We start from the raw sequence: 14061 nt of genomic DNA on the forward strand, positions 1-14061 counted from the left end.
AATATTCATATATTAAATAATTTTAATAATATAAAATAAAAGAATAAATTCATGTATCAAAAGATAAGAGAAAGTGGACATTAAGAAAACTCATACTTTCAGATGGGTATGATCCATGGGTATAAAGAATTTATTCTCATGCCTAAAGTTTCAAAATTTACACCAAATAAGGGGATGGATATCTATTACCCATTTTCATCCTTATTCTCATTCCATTTCTCTCAATCTAAACGTCTCTTATTGACTTTTCATACTCGCCGAGAAAGACACTCAAGTTTTCCACTGGATTCAACCCGACTCTCATACTTGAGATGCCTTCTTAAATCCTTTTGTTTCTTAATTTGTATTTCTATTTTTCTTCTTTGTTCTATCTTTGGTGTTTTGTTGTTTTTTTATTTCCTCAAAAACAAAAAACAAGAAAAAAAAATTAAGACCCCATTTTGTAAAGATTTCACCTTTAAATTTTCTGTTTTTGAAAGTTGGCCTTGTTTCCCTCTTTTTCTTCCCTTTCAATTATTACTATTTTAAAATAAAAAACTTGAATTTCTAAATTAAATTCTAAAAATAAAACAAATTTTATTTTTTTAGTTTTAAGAACTTAGTTTGGTCGTTGAAAACATTAGTAGAAATTAAATAACAAATTTTAAAAATTTATGTGGAGAAGTAGCATTTGTAAGTTTAATTTTCAAAGACCGTAAACTAAACCACCAAAGATTATTGAGAGAGGTTTAGGAAAAATAAAATTCCACATTAAAAAGAAATAAGACATAATTGAAATGGTAGTAGAGAGGACAGAGCAAGGCATCATTAAATATTCTAAATGTTCCATTATTATTATTATTTTGAGTATCCATTATTTTATTGATTTCATAGAATTCTATATTGAATCCTTCTACATATGATCTTATACAAACATTAAGGAATAAATACTAAAATTATCTATATAAATTTTATAGGATTTCTCTGTTGTTTCTTCCCATATGCATATGACCATATTTATTTCCATATTCTATCCCCACACTCTCTTGGGGAGCAAAATTCTTTGGCGATATCTTCAATTTGAATTCCTGTATCATAAGTTTCTCCATTTTTCCAATCAGCTGGAATTTCATAATTTGTCCAAATCCAATTCTCATTATCATATCCTGAAGCCACCACAATTCTTAGTTGCAATGCTCCTTCAGGTACTTTACTTGTATCCCAAATAGCTCCATAGTTTCTCTTCAAAGGTTCCCAATCTGAAGAACCAACCTATAATTGAAAGAAATCAATGAAGTAAATGTTAGATGAACATGGGTTTCGTTTCAAAATTATTTGGTAATGAGATGAGTAACTCGTTATTTTTATAAAAAAAATTCTAGGGTATCTTCATATTTCTGATGTGAGATCGATCTTCAAAATATATATACATATATATATATCTTCTCAAGATGTGGTGTCTCCTTGGATTCATTGTTCTTTGTTCGGAACCTAATTTTGGGTTTTATGTGGACTATGATACCATATTAAATAAAGACGTGGAGTTTTATCTCAAAATCAATTGATATGTAGAGGAGTAATATCTATGTATCATATAAAAATGGTAAAAAAATATCCTCGATAAATATACTTTTTTTTTCTTTTTAATTTAGTGTTACAAATATATGGTCAAAAGGGAAATTATTTTAAATGACAAAACTACTGAAAATATTTATAAATAATAGCAAAATATCACAGTCTATCTATGATAACCATTATAAACCGTGATAGTCTACCATCTGTATCTATCATGACATAAATAGTAATTTATCGCGGTCTATCGCAGATAAACAGTGAAATTTTACTATATTCGTAAATATTGTAGTTTATTTTTCTATATTTGAAGCTGTTATGAAAAATAATTTTTTTCCATGGTATTGGGTTTTGTGTGAGTTGTTAGCTTACTTGAGCAATGTCAATTGCTTTTATTTCTGTCTGGCCACCTTGGTAAAGGAATTTCATGGCCAAGTAGTATGGCTTGTTACTCCATTCTTCTATTCTCACCAACAAGTTTTTGTTTTTGTATCCACAAGGTACCCTAATATATGCAACATATGAAACACATCAAAATGTGTTGAGATTTCTAGCAAAGTCATTTGGAAAAATTTTCAAAGCATGTGATTGGTTAATTAAATAACAAAGTCCTAACAAGTTGATCAGTATTAGATAAACATAAATGTGGAATGTTCCTAATTAAACTCAGGTACATCCTATAAAAGATTGTGTGAGGCATTCGTCCCATCTTTTCTTTGTGGAATGTTCAAATGTGTCATCGCAAGCAAGTGTTTCTTTTGGATTCACATCATTCTTAGGTCGGATCTTTTTTTTTTTTTTTTTTTCTGACTAAATACGACCGTTTGAGCTTCATGGGTTATGATAACATATTATTTATACATAGAATTCTATCGTCTCATAACCAATTAACAATGAGATGAATAATAAACTTGTGTATTTAATAAAAATCGTGAGGTATTCACACCTTTGCAATACGAAATTCTCAACCGTGATCATAAAATAGGAAGAGCATTTACCTCTTGTATTCGATATCAACCATTCCAAGTTTCATAAGATGTTGAGCCATGCCCCATCGAGCCATTCCTGAGAAAGCTTTCCTACTAAGAACAAAATCAGTTCGGTTATCATAATTTTGATCTGTCAAAACTATTTTAGCTCCTATTGGGCTGCATAGCTTCTTGTTCTTGCACCTCACCTGAAACATAATGAACTACCACTTATGGAAAGAAAAAAAATAATAATAATAATTACGGAGAAAGTTAACACTCATTTGATTTTTTGTTTTTAAAAATTAAGATACAAACACCACTTCTATCTATTGATCTGTATGTTTTATTACTTGTTTCCAAAACCCAAGTTAAATTTTGAAAACTAAAAAAAGAAATGTAGGTTTCAAAGATTTGTTTTTGGTTTTGGAATTCGACTAAATATTCATATCTCTACATAAAAAATATGAAAATCATGATTAAGAATTTTTGTAAAACAAGAACAATAATTTTAAAAATTAACAATTAAAAAAACCAGATAGTTACTAGACGCGATCTACGAGATTGAAGAATATGCATGTATACTTGAAAGCAAGCACCACAACCCGCTCCTTGTTTGTATAGCAAAGGCACTGCACCAGCAATGTATCCATGGAAAGATTCATTTGCCAAGGAACCATAGCCACAAGCCCCATCTATATCAAATTAAACCCATTTAATTAATCACTTTAACATAATAAAAAAATCAACTTATATTTAAAAAAAAAATAACACCTAAAAGAATAATTATGAAATATTTACATAGAATAGGTGCATCACTATAATAATAAGCAGCTTTTGATTGATGAATGCAACGTTCACAAGCATTAGCAAAAGAGATCACGAGAACGAAGAAGCTAACAAAGGCGAGAAACGAAGAAGCCATCTTTTTCCTAAATATAGAGAAAAGATTATATGAGTTGTGAGAAACATTTAGTAGGGTGATGATCTATATAGGATGATGCATATAAAATGAGTGTGTGTGGAGAAAGAGGGGTTGGCAGTTCCCATATGGCAAATTGGGATGGATGTTTTATGAATCAGTTGGATAAAGAAAGGACATGGATTTTTACAAGAGAACACAGCAAAAGCCATAGCCATTGGCTTTATTTTTGTTGAATAGATAGCTGCTGGGTCAAAAGTAGGGGAGAGTTCCAATATTTTGCCTAATGGCCTCCCCCCACCCATCTAAATTTTGGTGGCTTTTCATTGCAGATAATGCACCATTTTATAGGTTCCTATGTAAAGTATTATTTTATGCAAAAAGTTATTCACCAATTGTACTTGCATTTTATCAGATTAGATGTGTTGATGGGACAAGTTGGGGGTGAAGGGTACATTACTTTTCTATTAAAATAGTGTTTTAATCTCTTATCTCTAAAAATGTATTTGGACTTGTTTTTAGAGAGATGTAAGGATGTATTTAGCCCAAAGAGTTGTGAAGTAGGAATTGAAAAGTAGTAATGAACTCTACTCCTTGTATGGCCTAAGAAGTTGGTGGATTCCACTACTAAAAAAACATCAATTTTATATTTTATCAACTCCTTACACGGTGGATTTTAGGTGTTCACAACTCTTTAGACTTCATAACTCCTAACTTCTCACTTCTCATTATTCTACTCCTTAATCCAAACACCCTCTTAGTACATACTTAAGGGATTGTTCCAGCCCCAACTTACTTAAAATTGATGGAGTGAGATATTATAGTATACTTCATGTTTAGGACTTCAAATATAATAGTGACATTTATAACTATTTATAACCTACAATTAATTATAGTAAATACTATTTCAAACTCTATTTGTTACCTTATTTACTATTTTCACTAATCCCCTCTCTCCCTCTTTGGTACTATGTTTACGATTTTCTACTCAGACTAAAATAGAAAAGCTATTGTAACGCTTAATAAATAGTTTGCAGTCCAAACTCAATGCCCCACATGCCCTCCAAGTACTCATAAAAGAAAAATCTTAACCATCTTTTATGTTCGATAAAATAGATTGAGATTGAATTTGTTAAAATCATTTTTAGAAACACATTCATTTCGTACTATTTTAAAACCAGTTCCTACTAACTTTTAGATTTTCTTGAAATCATATACATTTTTTAATTTTCAAATTTCAATTTATGTTCTAAGTCGAAATTTATTGTATTATCTAGTTCTTTATCACCTAATCAATCAAACCTATCTTCTAGTTTTCATAAGTCGAATACAACACTATTTATTAATTAATCTTGAGTAAACAGTTTTAAATAGTTATTTAATTATAAATTATATAAAAAAAATTTAATCATATATTTATTTTAGTTATTATATCTAAAATCAAATAATTTAGTCTTTATTTCGTAAGCACTATACTCAACTTGGTCCTTACTAATCACAACAATCTAGCATTATTTAACCAATCACTATAACCTTCTTCTTTAGGTTTTCTGCCAAAATTTACCTTAACACTAATTTAATTTATTTCACATCTCATTTCTCTAGATGTACGGTTGCCAATAATTATTTTAAAAACTACAACAATCTCAAATTAGGTCTAAGTCACTTAGATTTCATTTTTTAATTTTTCTATCCACCTTGGAAAATTGTAAAAAATAGCATATTTAGGTTTTCACTTTATAAAACTAGCACATTTTTTGAAAATTCATAAAATAGTTTTTCTCCGTCCATCTTGGACGAGATCGATCATCGAGAATTAGTTAGAAAAAATCAACTTTTTCTAACTTATCGATTATTTTAGACATTCCTGCTACTTTTGCTATTTTTTTTTAATTTAATCTTTCCAAACCTTATACCAAATCTTATATTATTTTCAAATTTTCTCCAAATTCGGTTATGTTTACTAAATATTATATCAAATTATTACTTAATTTTTCAGATCTTTTGCATAATTTATATTTTCACAATTATATGAATTTCCAAAATATAAAATAGATTTTTCAGTTATCAAAATAGATTTTTTTTCAACATTTTTAAATTTTTGTAAAGATCAAATTTTTCAAGAAATTGGATAAGACTTGGGATATATATAGAATCTCGGTGTTAATTCTGTCCAAGATTCCATCGAGAAAGTTCAAATATATGAGTTTTGAATTTCATTGAGAAAGCTAAAAAATATAGAATCTCGGTGTTATTTTGCACTGGATTAACACCAAAATACACATAATCTCTGTGTATAATCTGGTGAAATGTACCAAGAAAGCCCCAAACAACCGATAAGTTGGAAAATTTTGATTTTTTTAACTAAAATATCATGGTTGATCTCACTTGAGATGAACCGAAAAAAACTATTTTTACGAATTTTTAAAAAAGATACTAGTTTTATAAGGTAAAAAATTAAACGTACTATTCTAACAATTTCCCATCTACCTTCAATCTTCATATCTTTATCTTTTTAACCCAAGTTTGAAATGTCAATATAAAAAGTATCTTTCCATACCAATAAGAAAAAAATTGATAAAATATTGTAGTCAATCTATAGATATATTAGAGAAATTTGTGAGTAGACAAAATAAGCATTTAACAAGTTGAAATAAGTGCTTGTGTTGATATAAAATCTATAGAAACGTATATACATGTCTTGAGATGTAAATATTTGATACCTTACCGTAGGAAAAAACACCAAAGATAGTAACTTGGAGAATGCAAAGCATGTTTTTATTTCATTCACTTGGAACAAATAACCCCTCTATGAAAAAATATAAAAAATTATAGACTAATTAACAACAATAGCCAACACAATATGTGATACTTCTTAATAATTAATTATTGTTAAACATATTTCAAAAAGTTTTCATATTCCTTAGATACATAACAAAAGAACAATTTTGCAGCAAACCTATAAGTTGCAACTAACACATTTCTCCATTCTAAAAACATAACAAAATAAAACCTCAAATAGACCACCATTTTGTCATATGGTCTTGTTTTTTTTTTTCTAATTTATTTATTAATCACCAATGCCCTTCATCACACTTTGTGCAGTTCTCTTGTCCTTTGGCAATGGTATCTATCTGAACTCCAAGGTCGTAGATCATCCCTGGCTTCCAGTCCGCCGGAACCGCCCGCTCCGCATTGATCCACATCCCATCGAACCCCGAAATCACCCTTATCTGAAACATCACTGCCGCCTCCGGCACCGTGTCGATTTCCCACACTGCCGTCCCATGTCTTCTGGTCATGAACGCCGTTCTTCCTGTATTCACCTTTTCCACCAACATTGTTCATCAACTTAGTTTATGTTTTTGTCCATAAAAGGCCGAGTTGTCTCAAATTTTTATGTTTAGATTGAGCCGTGTTTAGTGTAACTTTTCACGGGATTAATTTTGAAATATGTTTTTTTTTTAAAAAAAATTTAAATATATGACCACTCGAAATAACTTTGAAATAATTTTTAAATATATTTTAAATAGTTTTTAATAAAAGAGTTTAAATAAATTGATTTTTTTTAGGGAAAAAACATTTTCTCTATAGCCCAAAATGTTTTTTTTTTAAAAAAAATAATCATTTTTATTTAAACTCTTTTGAAAAATAATACATTTCAAACATAGACTATTATAATCCAAACTACAATAGTATGCATCCCAAATACAAACTATTATAAGTTAGAAGCTATAATAATTACTAGTTGTAATAAACAATGTAGTGTCCTCGACATTTGTTAAGGAGGTGTTTGGGACCTAACTTGAAGTCGAAGTGGGCCTTATATTTCGAGCTCCAGTTATAATAGTTGGTATTTCCAACTACTGTGACCTACAATTTACTACAATATTTTGATTTAAATCCTTTTCCGTTACAGTGTTTTACTATTTCTTTTTTGCTACATAGTTAACTATTTTCTATCCATACTAAAATAGTCATTACTTCAAACACAAACTATTATAACTCATATAAGAATATTCTATACCTTAAATACAGACTATTATATCCAACAAACTATAATAATCAACTTAACGTCTCAAACATCTTCGAGGACTTATATGCATCTAAATAGACTCGGAAATGAATGAATTTTTCTTTTAACAATACGTATGGATGGGAGAATCGAATCTTTAACATTAAAGTTGATTGAGCTTTGCAAAAATGAATGAATGAATGAATTTATGTGGTGAGGGGTTTTGAGCTTACCGGATGAAGGTGAACCAATACAATATCTGTCTGCCCACCTTGGAAGAGGAACTTAAGAGCCATGTGATGGGGCTTTTGGCTTGACTCTTCAATTCTTACTGACAAATTTTGTTTTTTGTATTCACAAGGCATCCTGCAAAACCATGCTCCACCCATAATATAAATGGTCCCTTTTTTATTTTTTTTGCGTATTTAATTATTTTTAGTTTTCATATATCTATAAAAGATTTATAGGTTAAATTACAAATTTGATACGTATGACTGAAAGAAAGTTAGAATTTAGTGCTTATAGTTAATAATTAGAATTTAGTTTCTATGATTTAATAAAATTCGTATACATAATCTCTATATATTATGAGATTTTTATCAAACTATAAATATTAAATCATAATTTTTAAAATTATAAGAACTAAATTGATCCGAATTTATAAATAAACCTCTTTGATATATCACTTTGTGATTATTGATAGTGCACTAACTATTGGTGTATTATTTAAGTTTTATGGAAAATGAAAATAGATATATTATTTAAATATCATATGATAGATTGATTTCATTGGGCATTAAATTAATGGGATTACCAATATAAACTTATTAGCAACAAAGAAAGTCTCACGATTTGATAGAAACTTCTTCAATACAAAGACTAAATATAATATAACATGAAAAGTTTAAGGATTGAATTAAAATATAATAAGTTAACTTTTTTTTTCATATGAAATGCACATTAACATATTCATTAAAATTAAACTTATAAACACTACTTAAGTTATTTTAATGTTTTGTTATCCACATTCTACTAATGTTTCAAAAATCAAGTTAAATTTTGGAAAAATTTCTTTATAAATTTATCTAAAAATTTAAGTGAAAGAAGAAAATCATAATAAAAGAATTGGAGAGGAAACAAGCATAGATTTCAAAAATAGAAAAGTAAAAATTAAATTCTTATAATTGAAACCTTAATTTTTTTTTTTTTTTTTTTAATTGAACTTATAATTTCTCATTGTTTATATACATTGGTCTTCATCTTTTCAAGAAACCATTTGAATTTATAGTGGCCAAAATAAAAAAATCAAGAACTATTTTTGCTTTTTTTAGTCTTTAAAACTTGACTTACATTTTGAAAACATCTTTAAAACTAGATGACAAAATAATAATAATAATAATAACAATAATAATAATAATAAATTCATATCTAAATTTAGTGTTTACAAACTTAATTTATAAACGACAAACAGCGAATATTTATATAATAGTGACGAAACAAAACCATGATATAAAAGAAAAGCTAACCTCTTGTATTCAATGTCTAGAGTCCCACGTCTCAAAATATTCTTCTGATGGCCCTTCTGAGCCATGGCAGAGAAAGCTTTCTTACTCAAAATAAAATCAGTTCTATTGCTCTGTACATTCTGATCAATCAAAATTACTTTGGTCCCCGTTTTGCTACAAATTTTCTTGTCTTTACACCTTATCTACAACAGTGTATTTTTTCACCAAATCAGTAAAATAATAAAACATTTTTTTATAATTTAATAATTGGATAAGATGTAAAAGATTGTATTGCTTTGGAAATGATTTATAAATGTTTTAGAAAAATTATGAGGAGCGTATCCAAAAATTTATTGAATTGTTTTAGGACTTAAAAGTAATTATCAAGAAGCACATGAAAACAATATTTAATTAGTTTGTGGTTGGCATGTGTGTTTGTACAAAATACATTTTTAAATAAAATGCTGATATGATATATACCCATTACTCTATGGTTAAAATAATTTTTATCATTCGTATCCAAAATTACAAGAAAATATATCTGTTGTTTGATTTTATAATTTAAAATTTGACTTTCATACCTTTGCAATTGAATTTGGGTCACTAAAAACATATTTGAAAATGATTTTAAATGGATTAAAAATTAATTTTAACAATTTCAGCTTTATTCCAAAACATGACTTGCTAATTTATTGTTTCTTTTTTTTAAAAAAAAAAAAACATTAATACTCATTTGTGACAAGCCAAAATATCGAAGTAAACAAGTGTGTGTAGCAATTATTATTTTTTTATTTAAAAAAAATTTACTAAATCTTGAAATATCAAGATATTACTTATGAAAAATGCTTTAATTGCGTGCAGTTTTTGGAGGGGATGGCACAAAATAGGTGAAATCCATAATGCACGAAAGTATTGCTCAAAACAAATATTGATAAATTATATAACTTTTTATCTGATAGCATGCGCCACAATGAACACCCTCTTTATAAAGGGAAGGAATGCCTGCAGCGAGATGTCCGTCAACGAAGCCAAGTGCTAAGGGGCCATAGCCACAAGCCCCAGCTAAAAAATTAGACAGATTATTCAATAAAAGTATCAGAAGAGAAGAGAAGATCTAGAATTTGAGATAAAAAAAGTGAGTGGAAATAGCAAAGATTTTGGGATAAATGTACATGAAAGTGGTGAATCATTTGAGAAATAAGCGGTTTTGGATCGGTGAACACAACGATCACAAGCACTAGTGAATGAGGCAAGGAAGAAAAAGAGAAGGCAAACAAACAAAGCCATTTCAAATGCCAATGAAATTATGAGAGAGGAGGAGAAAAAAGATGTGTTTATATAGTTACATTTGGATAAAATTAAGAAGACTCCCATTGGATAATCCTTTCCCAATGAGTTTGGTGTATAACTTTTAGGTATATTTTTTCACGTGGAATGATTGGACTTTGTTCCCACCGACTCTTATTTGTATACATTAATATTGTATTCCTTAGGATGCTTCTTGGATATTAGCATATCAACATGCATGAGAATTAATAAATATGAGAATGTGAAGCATAACCATATTTTATTGAGATTTAAAATGTTTTTTGTTATTGGGTTGATTGTTTTTTTTTTTTTTTTTATATCTTAACAATGAGGAATAAACTCCTAACCTCTAACAGGATGGTTCTAAATTCTTTGTTATGACTGTTTGACAAAGCCTTGAAATGGTTTCAAATGTTTTTAATAATATGAAAGTTATTGATTGATGTAATATAAGAGTTACATGTGAAGTTATATTCACTTATATTCTTTTTATATGTTTGCTTTCTTATATAAAACTTGCTAAAGAGAAGGTGGTCTTTGTTTTCTCTAATTTCAAGCTTGTTTAATAAGATGCTAAGGTATCATAATTTTGAGAAGAGATCAAGAGAGGAAGGTGATTTTGAGCAATAAGAAATTTAAAGCTTGTTTAACTTCTTTTCGTTAACTTTGATCATATTCCATTGTTGAAAGTGAAATATTTAATTTTTCTATGAAGTGCTCTATTTGGATATCTACTTTCTTTTCGTAGAGACCAAGAACAAACAGGAATCTATCTAAGCTTTTGGATATAAATCCTCTAAGTTTGTGCTCGCATGTGAAGATAGCGAGGAGGATTGGATGCTAGTTGGAGATGTCCCTTGGGAGTATGTTTAAGAATTATGGAAGACCAAATATAAATGATGATGATGAATTGTAAGAGAATCCAATTATGTCTGGTTATAATCCTGCTATAACGGTGTTCGCTTTCAGACTCTTGGTTCTAAAATATTGTCTACGTTTTTTATTCATGAGACACAATTAATCTATTGTGTATTACGAATGTGGAAGATGAGTTCCAAACAGGAGATTTATAGAAAATTTTGAGATTATTGTTTGTTCATTTGGCTTTTTGTAATTTTGGGTTTTGATTTAATTATGATTTGGTGATTTTTTTTTAATGATTTACAATTTTTGTTAAAGACGTATATTTGAAGGCTTTAACATCTTTGAAAATAGTATTATAAGTCTTCAAATATAATGAAAACCTTTGAAAAACACCATTTGGCAATAATTAATCATCGATGAATAATTTGACAACTACCAAAGGTATGCAACCTTTGAAAAATAATAATTTTCGAAGATTAATAAATCTTTGAAAAATAATAATTTTCAAAAGTTAGCAAACCTTTCGAAAAAGTTTTTTTGACAGGATCTATTTCGACACTTTTTAAAGGTTGAGATAACCTTTGAAAAAGAATATATCAAAGGTCTATTAAATATTTTTTCAAAAGTTGTGACCTTCGAAAATGGTCAACTTTCTTGTGGTGATGTGGAGTAAAAGATTTAAACTTCTAATCTTTTTCTAATCTTTTTGTTGATATAATATATATAAATCAATTAAGTTATACTTTATCGTGGTGTAGTTGGTTATCACATCAGTCTAACACGTTGATGGTCTCCAATTCAATCCAGCAACAAGCAATTTTTTTCACATTTGTTGAGAAAAGAATTGAAATGACATTAATCATTATCCTCTCTACTTTTTTGTCTTAAAATATAAGAAGTAAACAAATTTCTTATTATATATATATATATTTATGAGTGTATGAGTCAGGTTATGCATATCTCGACTAATTTCATAGGACAACTCGTTTAACCTTCAAATATTTGAGTGTCAAACGAAACTTGTAAGATATTAAATTATAGGTAAGTGGCTACCATAGATAGAATCCATCATCTCTTAACCTGTTATTAAACTCAATGTCCTTTATTTATCTTTGATAAATGTATTCTTAAAAAAACATACATATTTTTTCCTCCCTCTTCATTCGAGCCATGACATTAAGAAAATAAACTTTTGCCAAAGTGAGCATTTCTCAATTGACATACCATGCATGTTAGTGACCAAGAGATTTGTAGTTCGAATCTCCCGACTATTATTATACTAAAGAACATACTATAAAACCAAATCACTAAGATCCCGTTTGATAACCATTTCGTTTTTTATTTTTAATTTTTAAAAATTAAGCCTATTTTCTCCACATTTCTTACAATTGTTTGCATCTTTCTTAAGTATAATGGTTGAATTCTTAACCAAATTTCAAAAACAAAAATAACTTTTTAAAAGCCATTTTTTAAAATTCTCAAATTTTGACTTATTTTTTAAACCGTTGGTAAAAAATAGATAACAAAGGAATAAATTTGAAAGTTGAAATAGTGTCTATAAGTTTAATTCTCAAAAACAAAAACAAAAACAAAATGGTTACCAAATGAAACCTAAGTGAGTAGCCAAAATAAGTGTAGCTTAATTGGCACACTACTTTGTATTGTAAACCTTGAGATAAAAGACTCAGTTTTCTCACCCTACATATTATCAAAAACAAAATCACACAATCAATATATTACAAGGTGCTAGTTTATCGTTATATTAATAAATTAATAAACTATATAAAATAGATACTATAAAGGCATCTTTTTAAAAATAAAATATATTTAAAAATATTTACATTTTATAGCAAAAAATTTCAAAAAATACAAATTATTTTTGGAACTTTTGTTATGAAATCTAAATATTTTTTAGATTTTTTTATTAATAATTTTCCAACTATAAAGTATTCACACGTGACTAAGTCACATTCTTTCGCTCCTTAAAAAAGCCACCTTCTTCATAAATAAACCTCATTAAGTAGACCAAAAAAAAGCCCTTATTGAGAAGGGGTGGAAATTTTAATTTGACTAGCGAATTTTGAAACCCACCAACGTTCAAAATTAAGGTCTCATTTTTATTTTCGGCTAATTTCAAAATTTATGTTTGTTGATTTTTAATTTATCAATTACGGTTTACATTTTTACTAAAGAAAATACTTGAATTTTACAAATGTTTAAAAAATTCCTTTTAAATTTTTTTTATATATAAGTTGGCTCAATATTTAAAAGCACTCATAAAGAAATAAAAAATAGATAACTAAACATAGAAACGTGTGGATTACAAATATTTATAATCTTAATTTTTAAAAATAAAAAAAAATCAAATAGTTATCAAATAAGTTTATTATATAAATCTAAAATTTGATTGGATTTTAATTTTTTGTTTTTCTATAAGAAAAGTGAAAAGTTTTATTCGACATTGTCATGTTTGAAAAAAATTAATTTCAAAATATCTCTTGAAATAATGTTTAATGAGGGTAAAACGTTACAAAATAGAAAAATTAAAATTAATTGTAAATATAGTAAAATTTATTTTTAGACTATAGAAAATGTCCAAAAAATTCATTGAAGACACAAAAAAAGGTCGAAGGTCTAAAATTATCGATTTTAGTGATCGTAAAAAGTAATAGAATCTATATCTATCTATCAATGAGAGAACATTGATAGACTTATTTGATACTTTATTTGTTTGAAAGCTTTGTCTTAGTGATAAACTTATTGTTTATTATCTTGATTAAATAATTTGGATTAAATTGGATTAGATAATGATAGAAGTATATAGGATGTGACACCCCAAAGATTTATGCATATATATGTTTAAAAAAAAAGAGGGTTAATAGTTAAATTAAAGAAAAGAGAAGGGGAAATAAGGTTATAAATGAGGGT

General features: G+C 27.7%; 2 protein-coding genes across 2 annotated transcripts; both read right to left on the minus strand.

Moving 5' to 3' along the window:
- Positions 1-898: 898 nt before the first annotated feature.
- Positions 899-3444, minus strand: LOC120078572 (expansin-like A2). Its single transcript, XM_039032850.1, has 5 exons — positions 3321-3444; positions 3105-3214; positions 2550-2728; positions 1924-2056; positions 899-1251 (listed from the first exon to the last, which is right to left on the minus strand). Exons 1-5 carry the CDS (start codon positions 3442-3444, stop codon positions 997-999), a joined length of 801 nt encoding a protein of 266 aa, XP_038888778.1. The 3' UTR covers positions 899-996.
- A 2986-nt stretch (positions 3445-6430) lies between these two features.
- On the minus strand, positions 6431-10248 carry LOC120078646 (expansin-like A3). Its single transcript, XM_039032941.1, has 5 exons — positions 10134-10248; positions 9916-10023; positions 8983-9166; positions 7690-7822; positions 6431-6767 (listed from the first exon to the last, which is right to left on the minus strand). Exons 1-5 carry the CDS (start codon positions 10246-10248, stop codon positions 6516-6518), a joined length of 792 nt encoding a protein of 263 aa, XP_038888869.1. The 3' UTR covers positions 6431-6515.
- Positions 10249-14061: the final 3813 nt, after the last annotated feature.

Source organism: Benincasa hispida, chromosome 5 (assembly GCF_009727055.1).
Source record: "Benincasa hispida cultivar B227 chromosome 5, ASM972705v1, whole genome shotgun sequence".
In the NCBI taxonomy this organism is placed as follows: domain Eukaryota; kingdom Viridiplantae; phylum Streptophyta; class Magnoliopsida; order Cucurbitales; family Cucurbitaceae; genus Benincasa; species Benincasa hispida.